The 21,218-nt window shown below is 39.4% G+C and overlaps 1 protein-coding gene across 1 annotated transcript in view; it reads left to right on the top strand.

Annotated features, from left to right (window-relative positions):
• Positions 1-21,218, top strand: part of si:dkey-225n22.4 (collagen alpha-1(XXI) chain) — a 56,470-nt gene that overhangs the window by 12,058 nt on the left and 23,194 nt on the right. The window contains exons 18-21 of the mRNA XM_056365052.1: positions 10,315-10,359; positions 16,918-16,962; positions 17,056-17,100; positions 20,915-20,968. Of these exons, the coding sequence (XP_056221027.1) occupies positions 10,315-10,359; positions 16,918-16,962; positions 17,056-17,100; positions 20,915-20,968 (189 nt within the window). The remainder of the gene's footprint in view (positions 1-10,314; positions 10,360-16,917; positions 16,963-17,055; positions 17,101-20,914; positions 20,969-21,218) is intronic.

Raw genomic sequence — 21,218 nt, 5'->3', positions numbered from 1 at the left:
AGTTAGGCATGACACAAATAACCACTTTTCCCAAAATGTTGAACTATTGTTTTAAATACATTTAAGTAAAGACTGGCTCCCAGATTATTTCTTGAATCAATATATCTACTATGCTGTATATAGTACGTGTGCTGTTTACATTTATACAGTATGTGCATGCAGAATATTCACTTTGTAAGTTTTACTTTAGTACTTTTACAATACTAAAACTACAACCTTAAGCCTTTTGACTAAGGTCAGAGAAAGATATTTATCATATGTCAAAGATGATCGGTGCTGATATCGAGGAAAAGATGAGCTCAACCCTCCAGTACTGAAGTGTGTTGTATGCCCATCCTCTGCCTTAACCTCCACACCCAGACCTCCCTCTGCTTTATAAATGTCACACTACTTCCTGCATTACTGTGTAGGTAATGTTAGCACTGGAAGAACATAAACTGCTGTTGGGAATTAGTTGTGTATAAACACTGGGGACAGAGTTTTTAGATAGTAATTAAATGGCTTTATGGCGGTTACTAATTGCCATGGTTGCAGTTGTTTACCTTGGCCTTTCCTCTGCTCTCCTTACACTAACTGCTTATGGGGCCAGTCAGTGGTGGAAATGTATAATGTAGATAAAATTGGCTCCATCCATTTCAGCTGTTAAAATGCAGATTATATGGTAATGCATCAGCAGTAATGATTCAATAGTAATACATATTACATCTAAACAATAACTGTATCTCTATAGCTATTTAGAGCCTTCCACACTCATGGACTCATCATTTCATAATCTGTCCATGTTAATAACTTGTTAAAGTTTCCAGCCACTGTCTTGCTACCTGCTACATCTTCATTACCTTGCATTTCAGCACATAGATAAACACAAGTGCTTGTCAGACTGGCATGACTACCAGATGGTTAACTTATCACAGATCCAGATTCCCAAGCTATTGTTGACCAGATGTGAGTTACATCACAGATGCCGCAACACCAACAAACAGGCAGAGTTTCTCCCAACAACAATGTCAGGGTACATTGAACGTCTTAATGATTAACTGGAAATAGTCGGTGAAAAGAACACAGCAGTGTGTGCTGTAAGGACTAATTGCTCGTTGAGTATAATGTTGAGGTTGAAAGAGCACAGTTTAGATACACAGTTTTGCCTAGACTGTCTTCAGACTGAAGGCTGTTAGATGAAGTGGCTTTAGTGTATTATTAGCGACAAGAGATTTTTTGACACTTATGTTGGATGTGACATTTCTTGTCACACAGATCTCTCTGTCTCATTTTCTTCCTGTGATGACATTGAAATTCATAAAGGTATCAGATGCGATATGTTTGCTATGAATCATAAAAAGTCTTTTGGCTGCACTTATTTGAAGTGTTATTGCTTCACCTGTTAGCTTTTCTCTAATATTTGTTTAAGCCGGACAAGGACATTTACCTTGGAGCAGTCTGAACAAAATACACCACAGGTGAGCTGAAAGCGTCACTGGTCGAACAGGGTGTCGGTTCATCTCTAGCACAAGAAGTCAACTGAGCGAAGCCAATACACCACAGTGAGATTAATCTGGAACACTTATGGCTGATTTAACTGAGCTTGTAATCACATACAGCTTCATCTGAGAAAACTGTTGGACAATTAGCTGTGTTAAAGACTTTCAGCTGTGTTTGTGAATGTGAGTTTTTGTCAGCCTCTTCTATTCTCTGGTCCTGATCAGGCTCTTAGCTCTTTGACTGATCTCAATATTGACTGAACTAGTGTGTTTGTTTGTTTGTTTTTAAATACACAGCACTGCAAAAGTAGCTTCAAATGTATTTTGCCTTCTGTTAATCGCCCAGTAGAATGACTTCAGCTGATAATAGTCCCATATAAAATCAATTCTTGGGTCAGTAGGCTGGGGCGATATCCAAAATTTAATATCTTGATACAGTCCGGCCCAAATCCTGCGATTATATGATATCGCATCGGTTTATAATCTAATTACATTGTAGTATTTTATCTTGCATTTTTTTTTTTTAAGAATATATAATGATATTATTATATTATGTTTCAGGTATAAGTGATTCTGCCACCAAACGGCAGTCCAAAGTTTTGTTACATGCCAACTAATGTGCCTCCATAGTCACCTTGATTATTCACCTCGTAAAATAGCTTAATGCGTGATGTACAACCATTAGATGTCTTTAGTAGAATTAACAGTAAAGATGAGAAAGAAATGAGGGAATTAAATGAGTGGAAATGATGGTAAAAATTCAGCAGCAGGACAGACTGCAAAACAACAAAACTCCATATGGTGGGACATATTGCAATATTTGATATCATCAAATATCAATAATATTGGCCTGTGCCTTATGATCAGTGTTTTGTTGTTTTGTGTTTTGCAATGAATGAGAAGTTTAGACGCAAACTGTTGTGAAAATGGTCTCATCAGAAAAGGGCCTGTAAATAAAGTAAAGTGCCTGAAATGATATCAGTTCCCATGAACCCAACAAGGAGTGAACACCCAGTGATAGTAAAGTAGTAGTGAAAAAAAACAAAAGAAGAAACAGATGTGATCTGTGCAGAACCAAATTAGCTCCCAGTGTGGTCACCGCCTGAGGAAACATCTCCCATCGACTGTAAAGAATGCCTGTCTACTCATCCATGACAGCTACACTGAATGTTAATGAGGCCTACAGTTAGATATACTGTTTAAGGCCTCTGGCTGTCAGAATGGTCTTTAATCTCAAAGACACACACACACACACACACACACACAAACACACACACACACACACACACACACATACAGTTAACTGCTGTCTTTCAGCAACATACATAAACTTTTAAGCACTTTTGGATTTGATGTTTCACACTCAACTGAACCAAGTTAAAAATGATCAGCTTTATGGTTATGGTAGCTGTAGGTCTCTTATTATCAGGCATTGAGATTTCTACACCCAACATTAAGGATTTTCAGATGCAGCTGTGTGAGGTTTTCATGTCACAGAGAGATAAAGATAGTGTATATCACACACTCCTGTAATTACTAATGGTATAACTGTTACCTGTAAGAAGACATTTGGAAACATGGGTGTTCTTCTTAAAACACAAGTGTGTTTTCAAGTGTAAAGGAAGAGTTGGATGCTTTAAATTATGTTGCTTAAATAAGCAAACACATGACAATAGTCTTTGTAAGCAAACTATAAAGAAGCCAATGTGGGTTAAAGTTTATTTTTAACCCGTCTGCTTGTAATTTGGTAGCAAGTTCAGAGACTTCCTAACTACATGTGTAAGTTGCAGCTTCTGCGTCCCTCAGGCTGTTAGACCTCACCACAAGTACAGATGTACAGAGCCCCCCCCCCCCCCCCCCCCCCCCCCCCCCAGGGCCACGCGGTTGAGAAGGAAAAGATACTGATGTGGTACATGCACATAGATTAATGAACTGAATGCTCGAACTGAACACAACAGATTAAGAAAACATTGATTAGGAAGAAGTTTTCAAAAAAAATCCCAGATAGTAAAATAAATCCAGCCCATACTTGCGCCACACGTTTTCTTCTGGCCCAGTATACAGCCAGTGAATACATACACCAAAGAAATTTTCTTGAAAGAACTATGTAACCTGTTATACTATGATGTTTCCCCTACTATATGTAGGGAAATATAAAGTTTGTTCATTTTTATAAGATTTCAGAGGGAAATATGAAGAGAATAAATATAAAAAATCCAAATAATTTTAAAAAAAGAAATTTTGGGGGTGTTACAAGGACTTTGACTTGACCTCGATCTCCTTCGACTTTCATTACTTCTGTTTTCAACTTCTTGCTATGGCCCTGGTCGCCATGGTTGCTGAATTCATCCAGTATTGACACAGAATATAAAAGGTAACTGATTTAAAATGCTGAGTATATGCCCAGGTTTCCACTCTGTTGTAATGATGCACACAACAGACTTTAATGCACCTTGAGAGTTATAATTTAAAACTTGAACTGCACAGCCTTGTAGTGTTGACTTTTCATCAAAGGACAGATATTAACATCTTTAGGCAGATTAATCCAGGGGAGTTTCACGTCCATATAAACCGCCCAACTGTTAATCACCTAACATTGTTTAAGCAGAAAACGAAAGGGACTTTTACTTCCAGAACCCTGTATACTCAAAAGAACCCTTCCCACTTTTTCTCATTAAAATATCTCCAGAACGATAAATTAGACTAAAGAAGTCCAATGGCTGTACATCACGCATTAAGCTATTTAATGAGGTGATTAATCGGGATGATTGTGGAGGCAAATTAGTGTGCAGTTTTACTCAAGAGTGAGGCAAATGAGGTGCTTCCCTCAACACATACTGACCCCCCACCCCTGAACACACACACACAGGTTATACTATTTATAATGGCTGAGTGCACAGACATGTTTCCTGGAGTAAAGTGACATCATTTGAGGTTAGAATTAATCAGCCAACCCTGCTCTTGCTGACAGACTGTTTTTTCTCATCTATTTCTGTCATGGAGGGTGGACAGATGGTCCTGGGGCTGTTGGAAGGTTTTCTAAAGAGTCCATAAAGCAGGAAAGGAACATGGTATAACAAGTAGGAGGTAGGGAAATATATGGTCTATATCTGCTTTTTATATTATTACAATATTAGTCAGAAACACACTGTCAAGAAATTTCCCATTTATTGCAAATGCTTCAACAGTTACATTTGGTGTAAACCTTTCTGCTCTTAGAGCAGTTGATATAAAAATGAACATTACCAAAAGATTAGCACCAAACAGACCAGGTGATTATAATCAGTAAAAACATTAAATAAATGGTAAGTGGACTTGAACTTATATAGTGCTTTTCTAGTCTTACTGACCAATCAAAGTGCTTTACAGTACTTGCTACATTCACCCATTCACTCACATTCATACATCACACTCATATGTACAGTCATACACTGATGGAACAGCCATCAGGGGCAATGTGGGGTTCAGTATCTTGCCCAAGGATACTTTGATATACAGCCTGGAGGAGCGGGGGATCAAACCGCCGGACTTCTAATTAGTTAGAGTTACAGCCGCCCCGAATACTAACTGAATAAAACAGTTTCACATTTAAAGTCAGTGTTTCACCGAAGCTATATGGTGGACACGGGACATCAGGATAGAGTTGGGACCTGAGACTGCTATTAACCTTTGACTTGTGAACCAGACGATAAGGAAGTTTTTTACCAACAGCTGAAATTATTCGCAGAGTTGTCCTTTTGTCCATAACAAAAGGACCAGGGGATTAAAGAGGGTAGAAACGCAGAATAAAGCAGTTTCATGTTAAAAACCAGTGATTCACAGATGCAGTTCAGGGGACACAGGACATCTCTGAGTGGCTGGGAGCTGAGCTCAGCTTTTTTCTCTGATAACTTAAGATCCAGGCGCATGATGAGTAAAATCCTTCATCCAACCAATTTTGAGCTTCTGGCAGGCAACCACAACACTGACACGTGTGCATAGGGGATATGTTGTCATTGACAGTTCACCAATGAAACGCAGCATTGCCATGTTTAAAATTTCTCTGGTTTGATAATAGCTGGAAAACTTTGGGATAGTCTAAGGACACAACTCAACAGCATGTATAACTTAGGTCTAGCTGTTTTTAGACATTTTATTGTGGACAACTTTAAGAGTCAGGTTACCCAAACTGCCCCTGATGGCAGCATTTCTTTTCAGAAACCATGTCCCTGTAACTCTGGATTGTTATTGGGACTTTCTTAGGTAGTCAGCAGCAAATTGAGACACTTGTGCAAAGCAACCATTTAACTGTCCAGGACATGTCGACCTTTCTGTGTTGCGTTGAGTGATTGTCCATTAAGGAGCCTGTATGATAAAACAGCAGCTGTTTTCCTGAGTTTGATTGGCTGGATAGTGTATTGTGGCAAATAATGTTTGAGATTTTATATACGTCAATGCGCCAACGTCTTATACAACAAAAAGCATCCCTGTGTATGAACAGGGAGACATTTGATACAGCATCAAAGACCTCACAGAAACATCTCCCAAGCCACGTCTTCCACTTCCCTCCCAGAGGATCGCAAGATGTTCCTGCGTCAGATGGGATGTATAATGTAATCCAGCATGTTCTGAGAAGTCTTCTCTGGGGTCTCCTCCCACTTGCTTGTGCCCACAAAAAACACTAACAGGAGGCCAGGAGCCATCTTTATCAGGTGCCCAAACCACCTCAACTAGATCCTTTCCACACAGAGGAGCAGCCGGTCTGCGCCGAGCACACCCTCATTTTCCTCCTCCACAGCCATCCTGCAAAGCAGACTCATTTCATCTTCTTGTATCTGCTGTTCCATTCTTTCGATCACACTCCAAAACCCGTGACCAACGGACACAATCAAGCTCTTCAGCTTCACGCAGCAGTCCGGTACATTACCTGAATACCTGCCGAAGCTGCACCGGCCAGCCTGTCAATCTCATGTTCTCCTATGAGCCGGCCCCAGAGATATTGAACTCCAACACTTGTGGTAGCTGGAGTGGGAAACCCACTCTTGAGTGTGATCCTCTGTTATAAAAGGATCTGGTCATGGATTGACTCTATTGTGTGCTCTTGTTTTTCCTCTGCTTTATCTTTTATTTACTTTTCTTTCAAATCTTCAACTTTAATTCATCCAAGTGTTGTTCAGCTTAAAGACGTCGAGCAGTCACAGTCTTGTCAGCCTTTAACAATATGTGGCAGGGTAGAGTGGCAGATTAGTCTGCTTACATGAAAAGACAGTGTCAGAGCACTTGTGTATTTTCTCTTGTTCTAGACATCCAGAGATTTATGTCATCTTGTCATTTATTGGGCCGAGGTGGGCGTCTCGGCTGTGTAATTATGAGGTCTGCTGCTCTTATGGGTTTATGTGCGTAGTGTGGTGAGACACTTCAAAAGAAAACAGATGCAGTGGAGAGCTAATTCAGTTTCCTCACTGCCAACATGCAGAGCTGCACTTAAAATATAGGTTTGTGAGACCTGGTAACCTCTGTGTCTGCAGAGAATTCAAACAGAGAAAGAAATTTATCTAAGAAAGTGCTGCACTGAACCCGGACTAATGTTAGACCATAGATGAGTCCAGGTTCAGAGGAAGACCAGGTTCAAGCTCGGAGCAGATGAAAGGGATGAAAACCAAGTGAAGGACCAGTGAATAGGGATCGGCCGATTATCGGTGGTAATATTCAGCATTTTCCTATTATTGGCATCGTTATGTTTTTTTAACCGAAAACTGATCAAATTAAATATCTCTGAGTAAATGTGTTACTGCATTAAATTTTAAAAGGGGAGGGGTAAAACATCTTATTTGGTGATAATAATACTAATAATATTAGATAAAACTATTAAATTAAAGAGCATCTTTAGGCTGCGACCTGTATCGGTTCACAGTGGAGAATGGCACCGAAATCGATCAATTCCCGTCACGCTCTTGGAAGCCTGTGCATACAACTGATGATTACATATATACACTCAGTTGTCAGTTTATTCTGGCTAAAATTAATGTAGTCTAATACAACAGTCCTGTAGTAAATCCTCCTGTATGGAGGTTGTAATTCCGTTTTTATTAAAATTATTTTAGACACTTGCTGATTATCATTATGGAGGATATAGTGTTTGGAGCTGTATTACGTTATACAGAGGTGATTCTGTTATTTAGCCTACTTTCACTGGTATAATTAGGGTGGACAAAATAATAGAAACACCTGGATGCCATGGTAAGTGTCCTTTTACAGCAGTAGTTTTTTGTTGGCATATTGGTTCCAAATATCGGTTATCAGTCTCCTTTATTACTGATATGGTTTACCTGAAAAAGCCATCGATCTATCCCAACCTGTGAACTTAAATTACCTCATAGGTTTTTTTTGTTGTAGTTTAACTAAATATAAGATATTTAGGTCCAAACACACAGAAACAGACGGGTCTTAATTATGCTGAATCCCTGTCTCGTAATTTTGGACCATAATCAGGTTTTCCTCCATCTTGAGAGTTGTTTTTATTTGACCATGTGAAGCTTTATACATTTGTACAACTATCCTCAGAATCATTTAAATCTTAACAAGACTAAAAGTCTCCTGCCATGCTACTGGCTCTGTGAGGCTGCGTTTGAAGTTGACATGAATGTAGACGCTTTATATAATAAGACTTTGGCATTAACCCTGTCAGAGATCTCCCAAGGGAGCCTTAGATGGGCGAAGCAGCATAAACTATAATAACAGCAGAGACAAAATAGGTAAGGTGGTTTAAATGCTCTTTATCTACATTGATCATTGTACGACAGGAAACCCAGTGAAATCATTGGATAAGAGTTGATAGGTGGAGCCTCAGTGTGAAGATGAAATATGTTGACAGTTATCCTCCTGCTTCACTTAGACACAACAAAGCTTTGAGCTAAATGAGAAATGTGTCTGTCATCATGTAAGTAAGATAACACCTGTAGTGGTTAAAACTGAAAAGTCTCTGACACCAGCCTTAAGACCTTTAAGGCATGCTATGAACCATACTAGGGAACATATAGTGGTTGGCATGTTGACAAGAAGGAGTTTTTTTAAATGAAACACGCATGGAACATATTCAGCATACCCCTCACTTAGCATTCAGTTAAGAGGACAGGTCACATCTGAACACATTTATACAGTAAGCTGAGCCTTTACAACCATGAATGAAACCTGACAGTTGAGGCTGCTGTGTGAGGATGACTCCTACAGTTAGCATCATTAACTAATGTGTCTTCAGTCAAGTCTGTCATTTACTATTAAGTGTCAGACCTGAAGTTTAGCTGTAATGTTCATTTTCCATCTTTCTTTGTTATCATGTCTGCTGCAGCTGAGCCAGATTGCTGAATTAAGTTCTTTTTTATAATTTGAGGGTCTTGAAAAAAGCCTTTCAGGGCTTCTGTATATTTGTGACCTCACTTATTTCTAACATGATCCCAAGACGTTAAAAAGCAAGACCGACACAAAACATGTAACATAATAAATGCAGTGCACTTAAAATTGGTGCGTATGATGATTTCATGCTGCAAAAGGTAGAGATAATATGAAGTGTTGTTGGGGCAATAACAAAAAGTTTGATATCTGTAATCTGGAAACAAAGAGATTCTTTTTTCAAACATAGGGCTCTGGAAAGAATACCATGCATCCTGACAAATGAATTGTCTGCAGCACCAGATAACATATGTTTTATAGCTTGTTTCACAGTGTTATTGCTGGTACCAGTGTGTTACAGTGGTGCACAGTGGAACCAGGTCACATACCACTTACATTGTAATACATTCAACAAACACATTTAAACAGTATTTAGAGGTCTTGTGGATGGTTTAAACTTTATTTGCATGTTGTGTTGCAGCTTAAAATGTGTTTTTTTGTTGCTGTTCATTTTTATTTTAACAAGCTGCTGGCTTGCTGCAAGATCTCTGACCACATGACTCTCCCCACCACAAGCTGCCCATGCGTCAGTGATGTACTACCACCAGAGATTGAGTCACCACTTGCCAAATCCAAATTTAGACTTTACATTCAAAATTGCAGAGAGTTAAACAAAAATAGCAAACTTCCCTATATAATGCAATGCATAAATCTAGACTGCAGCTATTTCCTGGAGTTATAAATAACAGGTCAGAGATTCAACAGTTGTGCGGTCAAACATTATTAGGTTTATGTCTTAACATTTGAATTTTGGAAGTGGAATAGTACCTCAGTTAAATATGGAAGTTCATTCTTGACCTTTGGATCAATATGTAAGACAAACTATTCTCAGTCAAAAGTCAACTTACTAGCTTTTTCTGAGCTTTGAAACACCCTTTTATTAATTCAATCAGCACTTAGGTCATATGATGACCCAAGCCATTTTCATTCAGTGACTCATTTTATAGCATATATCAGGTTTATCAAGAGTGTACTGCCATACTTGTGACTCAAAGGGCTAAGGCTACCCAGTGGTGGTTTAAGCTAAGTGCTAACATCAGCATGCTAAAATGCTCACAGTAATAATGCTAATATTCTGGTAATTCAGATGTTCACCACCTCGGTTTAGTGTGTTGGCAATATTTGATAATTATCACTGAACACAAAGTATAGCTGAGGCTGATGGGAATGTTGTTAGTTCTGCAGGTATTGTTCACAAAGCCAGAAGCACTGTTTTACTTTACAGTACTGAATTACTACATATTGTAAGTAGGTTGTGTGTGTGTTTGATATATGTATTCATCTAATCTTATCCTCTATCCAGTGGCTTTGTCTTTAACAGATATATGTGGCTAAAAGATACAACTAATACTTCCCTGTGGAACACATGGAACTTATTCTTAACATCACTTGTCTTTTGTGTCTTCAGGGAGAGAAGGGAGATCCTGGGTCGGCTGGAGCTCAAGGTGCACCGGTGAGTTGATACTGATTATTTCTACTTAGTTTATGTATTGCAGGCTTGATGAAGTGGTTTTACAGTCTAAGCTTGTCATTTGTTAAAGGCCGGGGTTATTGAAATTAAAACTATAACACTGCCCTCTAAAGAATACATGGCACTACAGTGAAAAAGATAAATGTATTGATATAAATTATTAGAGCATAATTGAATGTTACAGCTGTGGATGAATGCAGACACTTCTCAGAAAACACAATTCCTGTTAACTCAGCATTCTGTGGATATAACAGGCAACTACTTTTTAAGTGGTTCCATTAAGATTTGAAGGGAAGAATAATCAGGACACAAAAATGAGAGCTCAGATTCATTGCTGCTTTTAAACACTGCTGTGGTTAGTAAACCCACAGCAGACACATAAACACGTGCACACAAAAAAATATAGTTGCTAATTTCTATTAGGTGATATCTACTATGTTTCTCTGTGCAGAATGTTGTTTTGCAAAAAAGTCATTTAAACCGCAGAGAAAAATCTTATTTTCCGTAAGAGATATATTTCATTATCCTTTGATGTTTGTTTTAAAAACCACATTTATCCTGACTGTTGAAGGCCATGATGATAGTATTAGAGGGTCAGTCCACCAATTTTACCCAATTTTACCCCAGTTAATTTACTGGTCAGTAGGAGCACTACTCAGGTCTGTAGTGTCCTCTGTGGCTCTGAATGAACTTTATCGAACCTGAAAACATAACCTAGATGATGTCATCAAGGTTATCTCCGCTTGTCCTGAGAGACAACATATTTATAATAGAAAATCATGTGCTGCAAACAGCAGCTATGTAGTTTGAAGTATGCGGGCACTTACCACTCATGCAGAATCTAATGAAAGGCAGGTTTGAGTTGTATTATGGAAAGGCACTGATAGGATCTAATGGTTTTTGAACTAAAAGTCAGGATGTCTCGGCCTCTGCTGCTTTGATTTTGACCATTTTAAAAATCTATCTCTTCAAATTCCTCCAACTTCATGGAAGCGCAATTGCAAATTGGATGTGCAAACCTAAATTTTATTTACTTTCTAGACAGGGTACATTCAGAAGGGAGCAGCAAACGCAAGTAACGCTGTGAATTATGTTCCCGCACAACTATATTGAATTGGCAATTTACTACTGAAGTATAGGTACTTTGCTACAGAGCAGTGAAACTAACATCAGGGTCCCTGGTTTACAGCCATTCTCATGCTAATAGTTGTACATATCTGCTCTGATGAAGAAAATGTTAAACCAGACGCTCTGCATACTGTGGCTACAGAAATGTACAAGAAGAGTCAAATAGTCTTTTACATCAGGCAGTGAATAGACTAGAATAAAACACAGGTTTATTCATAAACACCATTTATTACTCTGAGTCCTTCAGCTGAAAGGAACTGTCTAATGTTGTGCTATGTTTTTCTTTAAATGCTCACACTTTTACATCCTATTTTACGTCTGCAAGAGTCAGACTGGTAAACTCATCACTGTCACACCCCACAACCACACAGCCACACTTTATGGAGGGTAGCATACAACATACATCTCGCTGTGTCGCGGATATCTGTCTCTGTCACTTCACAGCAGCCGACAGTGTTGCGTGCAGAGCAGCTCCCCACTGCATCCTAAAACAAAACCCTCCCTTCTTAATCAAGCTGAAGTTTACATGGATTGCTGAGAGACAAAAAACTATGAATGCAGGTTTTATTATGGTAAATGGTAAATAGTTTTACTATGCTACATTGTCCCAGTTGTAATTGCCTTGTAACTGAGGCTGCATAAAACTCTCTTCATGAGGGTGCTTGATTATCACACAAAGTGAGACACAAACAAGCAAACAATGCTCGCATGTAATGAATCTAGCATCAAGCTAGCGTCGATGCCACTGAAAGTATCTGCAGAATAGTTTGTGCCAAGTCGTTTCATTCCTTGATCCTACAAGCTTGGCACATTTTTCTTTTGAAGATTTCTCCCATATTTCATGCCAGAATCATTCAAGCTCAACGAGGTTGGCTGGGGAGCGTCTCTCCAGAGATGCTCTATTGGGTCCAGGTCTGGACTCAGGCTGGGACGCTCCAGGTTTTTCAATTGAGTTTTCCCAAAGCCACTGATTTGTTTCTTCTATGTTTTCTGCAGCCATCTGTCCCTCTATCCTGACTAGTGTCCTAGTCCCTGTAGCAGAAAAACATCCCCACAGCATGATGATGCTCAGTGTGTGATTTCCTCCATACATGCCATTGGGAATAGTTACCAAACAGTTCAATCTTTGAACTGGTCTGAATGTTGTTCAGGCAGCTGTCATGTGCCTATTAGGCCTATTAGCCTATTATTACGAATGGCTTTCATTTGGCCTCTCTACCATAAAGGCCCAATTTAACTTATGTCTTAAATGGATTATCAATTATTGAACTTCCCATATAACTGTAGCTAATATGGTTGTATACATATTTCCCAAAATGTTGGAGAAAAACTATTCATAATTCCAGTTCATTTCAGCGTGGTGTATTTCCCTTAACAGTGCCTATTGTGACTTAATGGTTCTTGCTAAATTTGCAGTGGCCACTTCCATTGTCGAGATTCGGGGAAACAAGGAGTCATGCACAATAACATATCAGGACAAGATGTGTGAGCTTGTCTCTGAGTCTGACCGAAAGTAAACAGAGAAAGTCGTCACCTGGAACAGCTACAAACAGGATTTTTCCTTTAAACCCCACTGCCTCTTGTACACCAAAGATGCAACTTTGTGCAATGGAAAAACTTCCAGAGCTCTGTTGTTTCTTCCAAATATTTCTCAGTCAGAAATTCACGTCTGACCAATAAAATCAGTGTCCGTTTAATGATGTTATAACATCCAATCACAAGTGAAGCAGTTCTATAAACAAATGAAAAATTAATCAGTTGTAGTCCTCTTCAAAAACACTGCCTGTCAATAACCCTCATCATCCTCATGTTGCCTTACCAAGATTGGGTCAACCCAGTACTTTTGTTAAGAGACATGAACAGCAAAACATCAGTTCTTGCAGTCAGTGTGTTCTGATAGTCCCAAACTTGGCCCAAAATATCCAGTTAGTTAAAGCATCCGGTCTCCTATCTGTCATCCCACCCTTCTCCGTTCTGCCCTCTGCTCACCTCAGGCTTGAAGGTATGATGATGTGTCGATAACGAGGATCTGCTAAAGACAGATCATGTATCCTCATCCATCCAGAGACTTGCGGGTATGCTGCTGAGGGATGGATGACTAAGACCAATGTTACAATGCAGGGCCCGCTTCTTTTCGAATGTGTTTGTGAATTTTTCCTAGGTAAAATATTTGTTATCACATCATCAATGCTCATGTTTTTACCTGGAAAAACTGACGCAGCTCATATTTCTAATATATCTAATAACATATTTCCTTCATCACCATCTGATGAATCATTTTAATTAGATTATAATCTATTTGTTTTATCTGACACTGAAATATGACATTGACAAAATCATTTAAAGATAAAAAGATTGGGAGAGGATGACAGAGAGCACACAGGATGTCTTTTTGATGCTAAACAGCCCCGGTGTTGTTACCAAAGTAAAGCCACCATGTCCGACACCTGCTGATATCCGGATCTATCAGGTTTATTTTAATCTCCAGGGATTACACTTTACAAGTTTACTTTATCACACACACACACACACACACAGCAAACTTATCTGTAGTGGAATCATCAGCACAGGTTCACGTAGTCTGAATTTAAAGCACTTTGATCCTCCACTATGATGTGTTTGCATAACAGGTGAAGAGTCAATGCTTCAATAGAGCTGCCTTCCCAGAGCCTTTAACCACTCATAAATCACAAGCTTACCTCTGACAGATAATGCATGACATGACAAGACACTGCATAATGTAACCCCTATTCATATTTACTTGATAGTGTTGTATAAGCAGAGGCGGACAGTAACGAAGTACATTTGCTTCAGTACGGTACCTACGTATATTTTTCGAGTATCTTCACTTTATATATACATGTGTATATATATATATAAGTACCATTTGTCAGGTTTACACAACTTCCAAATTGTAAGGTTCTATTGTCCAACACACAAAAACACATAATGGACTAAGACTCCATCCACCTTTTCTTTATGCAGATTTTAAATTTGTGCATAAAAAAATGCAAAGACCAGGAAAAATCTAAATTAAAACATAAATCTAAAATTTAATCTTGAATTTAATTAAAGTTCAAATAAATGATTGTGTTGTAAAAGCTGTTTGGCTTCTGTATTTCCTGCAGCAGCTTGTGTTGGAATGGAGGAGGCACATACCAATTATCCATTGGTTGGATGGTGGTAACTGTAGGGCAATGTACCTTAAACCTGTACCAGTCGATTTTTGGCCACACCAGGGCAGCGCATTAATGTATAAGCACAGTCATAATTGTTAATATGGCTGACATATTAGCAAACAATTTAATATTTACACATCGAGACAGACACAGAGCAACATTAACATTCATTTTGGGTTGTGTTTCTAGCCAGTAAGTGCTTTGATCTCTGCCAACCCCTGAGAAAAAATATTTGGCCCTTTAGCTGCTAGGTGCTCAACCATGTTCGCAAGCTAGTTGCTAACTTTGTCTGTCTGTTGTTTGGCGCTGATCAGGCAGTGAACAGAGGCTTTATTAGAACTGAAAACAGCTGCCTGCTACGACTGGAAACAAGTGTGATGAAGTGAGACGGAACCATAACAGTAAAGTTGCGGGCTATAAAACCAGAACAATTAGCTAGATGTCTTTAAGACTCTCTGTAGAGCTGAGAGGAACGGCAGAGACTTCTCTGTTAATGTAACATTATTGATTAGGGCAGCTTTAACCAATCAGAGAGTCTAGTGGAGGATGAGTATCAAGTACCATGACAGAAAAACATTTCTACACGCCACCACAAAAAAAAAATCTTTTGTGAAACAGCATTAAACCAGACCACAATCTTTCCCAAACTGTGCTGAGTGCTTAAACACAACCATAAAAACGTGCAATAAAGCTGTAGTCACTTCACATGAAGATTGCACTGAAAGACATTTGACATTTTGCCAGAAACAAAGATGTTGTCTTTGAATGTTTTAATGATAAGTTCAGTATAAAATATGTGGGACTTGCCAAATATGTAAATTAACAACATATTGTTAAATTGATAACAAACATAATGTGGTTTCCTACAAAATGTATTTGCTCCTGCAGTTTAGCGGTATAGAAATGTAATTTCCAGGAGCCAGGGTTGCAGGGATGGATCTCTTCTACACCATATTTGCAAGGATGAACATGAAAGAAAGGAGCGATTAACTGAGTGTGATTCTTTGTACAGAGGTTTTAAATTAAGCCTTTGGCCCACGTGTGAAAGAATGCTGAAGCCTGAGCAGTTGCAGCTACTGTAGACACCTGTATTAGTTAAAATTGAACCATATCTGAGGTTGACTGCTCATTCTTGACCTAGGAAACAGCAGTTTATAAAACAGTTGCCATTCAAGGTCCACTCACTTGCTTGTTCTGGAGCTTTCAATCTTATTAACCAGACTTCATTCATAAAATAAAGTGAGTAAGTGGACCTTGATGTGAGGGTCTTTCGCCAACTGCTTCTTCTAAGGTCAATAATGAGCTGTCCCGTTGAACGCTCAGGTCAACATTGATGAGAAGGCGTGGAGGTCTTGATCATGAAGACTGTGTGATGTGGTCAAAAGTCCCAGAACAAACAATTAACCTTGAGTGGAGACTGGAATCATATCTGTTCCATTACACAGTTGAAAAATCATGACTACATGTGTGACAGGAACAAGTAAATAATGTTTAGACTGTATATGCAGTCGGCGCCTAAATCTGATGATGTAATACAATAATTATAGTAATCAAATCCCTTCAAGCATGAAACAGAGGTTTAGGGGTTGTTCAGTTTGTCAGTCTGTGTTTCATGTCCTAATGCTCCTGATTAAAAGGTAAGAATGAAAAAGGCAGTGATGTTAATGGGCAGAGAGACAGACTGGGGACACGATGGCACTGGGTAACAGACAGTGGGTTTTGAGAAGTTGCTGTGTCAGAGGCAGCAGCCTGGCCTGCTCTGTTCTGCTGCATCTCATTGTCTGAACAGTGCAGCTCATTTCCTTATGAGAAGATCCCACTTCCTCCTGAAGGAAATCCAGAGTGGAAAAGCTCCAACACACTCACACGGGAACCTGCTGTAGTAAGACGTTACATTTACTCATTATACATCTGGTACAGCAACTTTTTTGAGAAACTTGTGACTTGTTTCTTGGCCTCATCTGTGGCAGCACAATATGAAATCAGCTTGACCGGTCCCCATACTTTCAAATGTGTGTCCTGTTGCTGTCCTGGGAGACACTGTTAATACTGAGTGGATTATTCTTGTGGAATAAAGTAAATTGAATTTAAAAAGAAAAAAAGAAAGAAATTTTAGAAAAACAAAACTGCAGTGTGCCAGGGTTACATAAAAATAGAGACCTAAATCTTGTCACTTTTTTGTGTATGAATGACAAATATGTAATCTTGTCTTTCTGTCTCTGTGTCTCCAAAGGGTGTCCAGGGACCTCCTGGTGATGTCGGCCCAAAGGGACCTCTGGTAAAATCTGACCTGAAAATAACTTGTGATGTTGGAGACCCAAAGTCAAACCTGCATCACTTTATTTTTTGTGTTCTTGAATGTCTTTCTTAGGGAGAGACAGGGATGCCTGGGCCACAGGGACTACCTGGAACAAAGGTAACACTGACTTTTTTACATCAACAGTCTATCACCTTGCCTCAAGATGGTGAAATGAATCCAGTACTCCAGTAAATGTTTCCAAAAATCAGGAAGGTTAATAGAAAGTTTACATGGGAGAGGATGCATCCTCATATGGGACCTTTTAACTACAGCATGAAGGCATGTGGTGTATTTTTCTTTAGTTGTCTCTCAGTGACCCTCATGGCTGCACATATGGAGCCTGAACATAACTAGTGTAGCTCTGTTGGATACATGTTTTTAGTTTTTTGTGTGTGCCATCTTCCCAAAGAAATATCATTTTGGTGGGGATTGTAAAGAAACCACCACTGCCGAGACCTGTGGTTTGATTCCCAGTATTGGTACCTCATTTTGTGCAGGACGAAAGCGTGCAGGGGTTGGTGTTTTTTGTTGCTGCACTTGTGAATCCTGTTGGTTGGTCAGGACACCTGCACAGCAGTGGGTTAGAAGTTTGGAATTTTAGTATGCTTCAAAATTGGATTTACAGATAGTCTCAAAGTCATTAATCCCCTGTCTGAATGAGGAATCGATTGTTTTTTTAACTTTATGCTGCAACTGGCCAGGTGTGCAAAGGTGTGGGAATCAGGCAGTGTAGGAACTTCTCTTTCAGCCCTTTCTCTCATGAATGAACACTGTGAATTCCTACTGAGAGAGCCAGTACTCCATTTGCAGAATTCAGTGTGTTCCAAATAAAATTCCTGGAGGGAGTTTGTGGATGCAGTCGGAAGAAGGCTCTAACAATACGCATTTTGCTTCACCTTCAAGTGTGACTATTGGGAACAGCTGCAAACACCTTTGCCCTCTGACATGCTCAGATGCCCTACAACCTAGTTTGCTTAGAACATGCTGGGGCATTTACTCCGTGACCCAGAAGCTCTGCTGGCAGGTGAAAAGAAGCGGCTGGTAGCTGGCAACATGGCGATAACGTATCTCTCTTTAGCCTCCCCAGGCCTTCAGTAGAGTTAGCAATGACAAGGACTGCAGTGCATAGGAAATGTGGCATTCAAAATCTGGATGAAAAAAAGTTACCTATGTACTGTAACAAATGGGTGACAGTGTCTGTCTGTTTTCACATTTGTCTTTGAGCAATGCAATGGTCTAATGTCCTAGACTAGAAGTCCACACATAAAACTGCTCACATTACTGTCTCTGCAGTGGGCTCATAATGACATCATTAATTTGGCACTGTATGAGCCCATTTGATTTATTTAGTAATGCTATTAAGGTGGTGATTGGTTGTTAGCTTAGAGCCAAAGTCAGATGAGTGTGTGAGGGGGCTGTACACACAGAGAGGCCCCCCCCCCCCCCCCCCCTAAACAAGATGGAATTACAGTAGAGAACTATGTATACACAGTCCTTTACGGTGATGAGTGCACACTGTGTTCACAGCTCTGCTGCCCTCTTGTGGTCAACAAGAGGCAGTACAGATATACAAAGTGAAGGGTAAGTTCAATGAATCGTGAAGGGAGATTTAAAAGTGTATCACACATTAAATAATGATACATTTGCATTGTGTAAAGCTGTTTAGATCAAATAGTGGATGGTCATGAATCAACATATAAAACAGACAGTTTCAGTGTCTTTTCTGTATTTTCATCCAATGTATGAATAGATGAATAAAATTGAACTATTTCAATTCAAATTTGGTCTCTGTTGGACTGCATTTGGTTTATACTCTCTCCAAAGCCTGACAGCTAAAAACTGGTGTAGCCCACAGCTCCACATCAAGTGCACAGAAGTCACATTTCCACAACCACAAGCTTTTTGTTTTAGTCTTCATCTTCCTCTTTCTGTTCTTGGCAATAGAAAGGAGAAATGCTAGGACGTTATGCCTGCAGTGGGCCTCTGACTTATGTGACACACACACACACACACACACACACACACACACACACTCAGGAGGAGGAGGAGATGGTATGAGCCACCCTTTGTATCTAGGCAACCACATACAATCGTGTGATAATAAATATAGATAGCAGTAAAACTGTCACTTGACCCAACCAACACCAATCACATGTGGCATTTTATCCTTCTCCTGGTTTGGCTCCTTGTTAATCCTTGGATTCTGTTAACATTAGATACTTGAATGAATGAAATGAAATTTTCAAATGTCACAAATGTAGATTTGAATTATGAAAACCTCAAGATTTGATCAACTTTAACTTCTGAATTGTGAAACTGTCATAGCTGGTGTCATGGGTTCTTTTTTTTTTTTAAACAGCTACAGCATTTGACATTAGTGTCTTCAACATATAACACACAACATGTGACCAAGAAGGTTCATCAGTAGTTTTTGCTTGATTCAACCCAGATATGATTGTCAGGAGATTCGCCATCATTTACTGTATGTCAACATGTACACATCAAACTGTTTACAACATAAAACTAGATATTACTTGTCCGTCAGTCAATAGGCTGCAATCAAATGCCTCAAAAAGCAAGATTCTGAACAAAATAAATATAATAAATCCACCTTACTAAGACAATTTGGAAACATGTATAATACAAATATAATTCATTGTCAAAAACTGCTCCCCCAAACAGTGATTGTCCCATCCTAGCTTAGCAGCTGTAATGAGGCACAGCTGGTTTGCCAAGCTTTGGATTTCTCCACATGTTGAAATAAGTTACCTAGGTCTGTAGAAAGAGAGATACTCAGAATACACAAAAAGTGTAGAGGGTAATGCCCTTTTTACCCTTAGAAAACCAAAAATAAAGCAACAAGAGTGTAAGGAATGTGTTTATCTGCTTGAATGCAGTTATGAGTTACTTCCAAGGCCAAGGAGCAGAACTAACTACATATGTTTTTGAGGTCTATGTTTGAAAAAAAAAAAAAAATGAGAAGCCTGCTTTTTCTGCACCTCTGTCAGAAAACCAAGGAAATTAGTATGAATTTAAAGTGATTTTCCACTGTTGACAAGCCTGACTGGCTCAGCTAACAGTCAACTGAAGGTAGGGCTTCACCTGGCCTTCACACCGAGGTTGAATCAGGTGAAGTCTATATAAGTACCTCCCTCGTCACATGCTGTTATGTGATGAAGACATAATGTCAAAACATTGTAGCTGAGCTATCTAAATCTTTTTTTATCTATTCAGTGTCTGGGCGCCTTTTTTCCTGATATTGTTTTTTGCTTTTTTGCAGAATAAAATATTGGGATGTGTATAATGTACTCCATGGCATTATAGTAACAAATATTTACAATATTAGATATTTAAAATTGAGATTTATTGGTATTCTTATTAGGAGCCTTCAAGGAATCTGAGCCAACAAAGACACCTATTTGAAGAATAATATCCAATTTAGCTTTTATGCTTTTGGCTTTTTATTGATAAAGGGCTCATTTTAGCTGTTTCTCCCGTACAGTCAGTCAGATTACTTGATGGTAGATTTATTTGTGTGTTTTCTTTCTGTGGCGAAAGCATGTGGGAAGATAGAGTGGCCCACACACAGCTTCAAGCTGGGCTCTTGATATAGCAGAATGCTTTGTTGAATATGCAAACGCACTGTGTGTTTGCAAGTGTGCAAATGTGGACATGCATGAGATTGTGTGTGTGTGTGCGTGTGTGCGTGTGTGTGTATATGTGTGCGTGTGTGGACCTGAGCCATCTCATTTCTCCCTCAGTGCCTCCTGACCAAGCCGTCATGCACTCTGTCACATTCAGCCCAAAGCACTGTGTCTGTCTCTTTCATCTCATTCTCTCTCTCCCTCTCTTTCCCTTCCTCTCTCATCCACTTCCCTCTCCGCCCTCTCTCCTTTTCCTTCTCTCCCCTCCAATATCTCTCTCTGTCCAGGGAATCCAGGGACCCCGGGGGCCGCCCGGAGAGATCGGCCAAGATGGTCCCAAGGTCTGTGCGTTGAACGTTATAATTAGTTATTATGCTAATGGCCTGCTTCTCCCCAACCACTCGGCTATTTTCAGCCTGTTATAATGTTGTACCCTCCCTCCCTGTTCTCTTGATGTTCCCATGGAGAAAACTGCATTCTGGGAGGGAGTCAACATGTTTGGAGTCAAATTATAGGTGTTTCTGAATATGCGATAAATGCCATCCTGCCAAGGATGGCTCACATTTGGACTGTTGGTGTGTGTGTGTGCAT

This window comes from Seriola aureovittata, chromosome 20 (assembly GCF_021018895.1).
Source record: "Seriola aureovittata isolate HTS-2021-v1 ecotype China chromosome 20, ASM2101889v1, whole genome shotgun sequence".
NCBI classification, from domain to species: domain Eukaryota; kingdom Metazoa; phylum Chordata; class Actinopteri; order Carangiformes; family Carangidae; genus Seriola; species Seriola aureovittata.
This window is presented reverse-complemented; position numbering and strand designations above follow the sequence as displayed.